The following is a 1,757-nucleotide window of genomic DNA, read 5'->3' on the forward strand; positions in this document are numbered from 1 at the left end:
TAATAGTTTTTAGAATTGCTACTTAGGGCTTCTTTGAAATTACGTTTGAGTGACTTAAAAGTGCGTTTAATACTCAAAAAGTTCGTTTGAAGAACAAAGTATTCGTTTGGTAAGAAAATTAAAAGCGCTTTTAAGGGTTCAAAAAGCCTAAAAATTATCAAAACGCACTTTGACAAAAGCTTAAAAATGAGGCTTTAGCCCAAAAAAAACTTTTTAACTTAAAAACTCTATTTTTCAAACACAATCTCAAACATATTTTAAGTTGTTTTAACGCTTAAAACAATTTTTACTTTTATGTATGTCACAACTAAAGGTTCTAAAACCTAACATTAAAATTTGAGTGGAGTGTTAGGTACAATGTCCCCTTAACGTTGGTTACCCGGCAGTTAGACCAAAATTTGCCCTTCGCCTTGAACACGACAGAAACAACGGAAAAGTGTCACTTTTAACTGACGTTGGGAGTCTTTGATCTCACGAATTTCTTTTGTTTTTGTCAACTCCATTTCATTTTTCTCAGCTATTTTTGGTGCAATATATAATTCCTTGTCTTAATGGACTCTAGAAGATTTTTTTTTTTTTTTTTTTGTTATTGTGTGTGTTTTCATAGAGTAACAACAAAAGAAAACAAACGAAGCAAATTCTCCATTACGCTCCATTTGTTTAGATTTAAAATATTTTTATATGTAAAAAGTTTTCAGTCGTAACCATTTTTCAAAATTATTAAAAAAAAAAAAAAAATTGTTAAAACAAAAAAAACTTAAAAGAAAAACGAGATGATCAATAATTGAGAATCTCCACATATGCCTAATTAGTATTAAGCGCTTTGAATTCTCATTGATGTCCTGGTAGGGCTGGGTCAGGATATAGCTCAGTTAGACTTAAGGGAGCGTTTGCCGTTTCCACCGTCTATGCCCCTCCTATGCGGCTCCCAGCGGGTAGGTGCTACTATGATCACACCCGAGTAGGATAGCCACAATTAGTCTCTCTAGAATAGCCTACCCTTTTTGCTCAAGAAAAAATGGTCTCTCATAGTACGCCTAAAAATATGTGGCAGATACGCAACAGATTCTTAAATCTCTCAGAAGATGGTAGTGTCTACATGTACGAAGAGACGCCATACAGCCGCCCATTGGCTAGCTCAGGTGGCAAAACATAATTTCATGGATAAAGTTTGGTTGGAGGATTCTCTTGGTTGTATCCTACACTTTGGCACGATGATAGCTGTCGATGATCCAGTAACCGAGGGTCCCAGCATCGAATCGAAGGAGATAGGCAGGTCTCAAGGCATGTACGTTAACTCTCAGTTGGATGGCAAAGGGTTGCACATGGTTTTCTCTGTGATTTTCACTGATGGAGAATTCAAAGGAAGTAGTTTGGAAATTCAAGGGGCTGATATTTTTTCAATGAAGGATCGAGAATTTGGAATTGTATCGGGGACGGGTTATTTTCGGTTTGTGAAGGGGTATGGGATCATGGAGACCGAGTTCATGGACATTGCTAATCTTAGAGCTGTTCTTAAGCTCAATGTAACAGTCAAGGATTTCTAGAATATAAATGATATTGTTAGTAACGATTGAAAGCTATCTTAATATAATTTTCTTCTTTTACCCTCCAACATGTATGCTATAATACAAAGAATGATGGAAGGACTTAATCAATTATTTTTTCTCCCTAATTGTAGGGTTGACAATTTAAGTCGCGACCCGCGAAGCCAACATAAATACGATGCGTAATTTTAGGGTTAGGGTTTAGGTTAA

General features: G+C 35.9%; 1 protein-coding gene across 1 annotated transcript; it reads left to right on the plus strand.

The window, feature by feature from the left end:
• The first annotated feature begins 1,085 nt into the window (after window positions 1-1,085).
• Window positions 1,086-1,547, plus strand: LOC132190513 (dirigent protein 11-like). Its single transcript, XM_059605563.1, has one exon. The coding sequence runs from the start codon at window positions 1,086-1,088 to the stop codon at window positions 1,545-1,547; it is 462 nt and encodes a 153-aa protein (XP_059461546.1).
• The last annotated feature ends 210 nt before the right edge of the window (window positions 1,548-1,757 follow it).

This window comes from Corylus avellana, chromosome ca1 (assembly GCF_901000735.1).
Source record: "Corylus avellana chromosome ca1, CavTom2PMs-1.0".
Lineage (NCBI taxonomy): Eukaryota > Viridiplantae > Streptophyta > Magnoliopsida > Fagales > Betulaceae > Corylus > Corylus avellana.

Coding starts and splice junctions, on each gene's coding strand:
- LOC132190513 (XM_059605563.1), top strand. CDS start 1,086: ATGGTAGTGTCTACATGTACGAAGAGACGCCATACAGCCGCCCATTGG.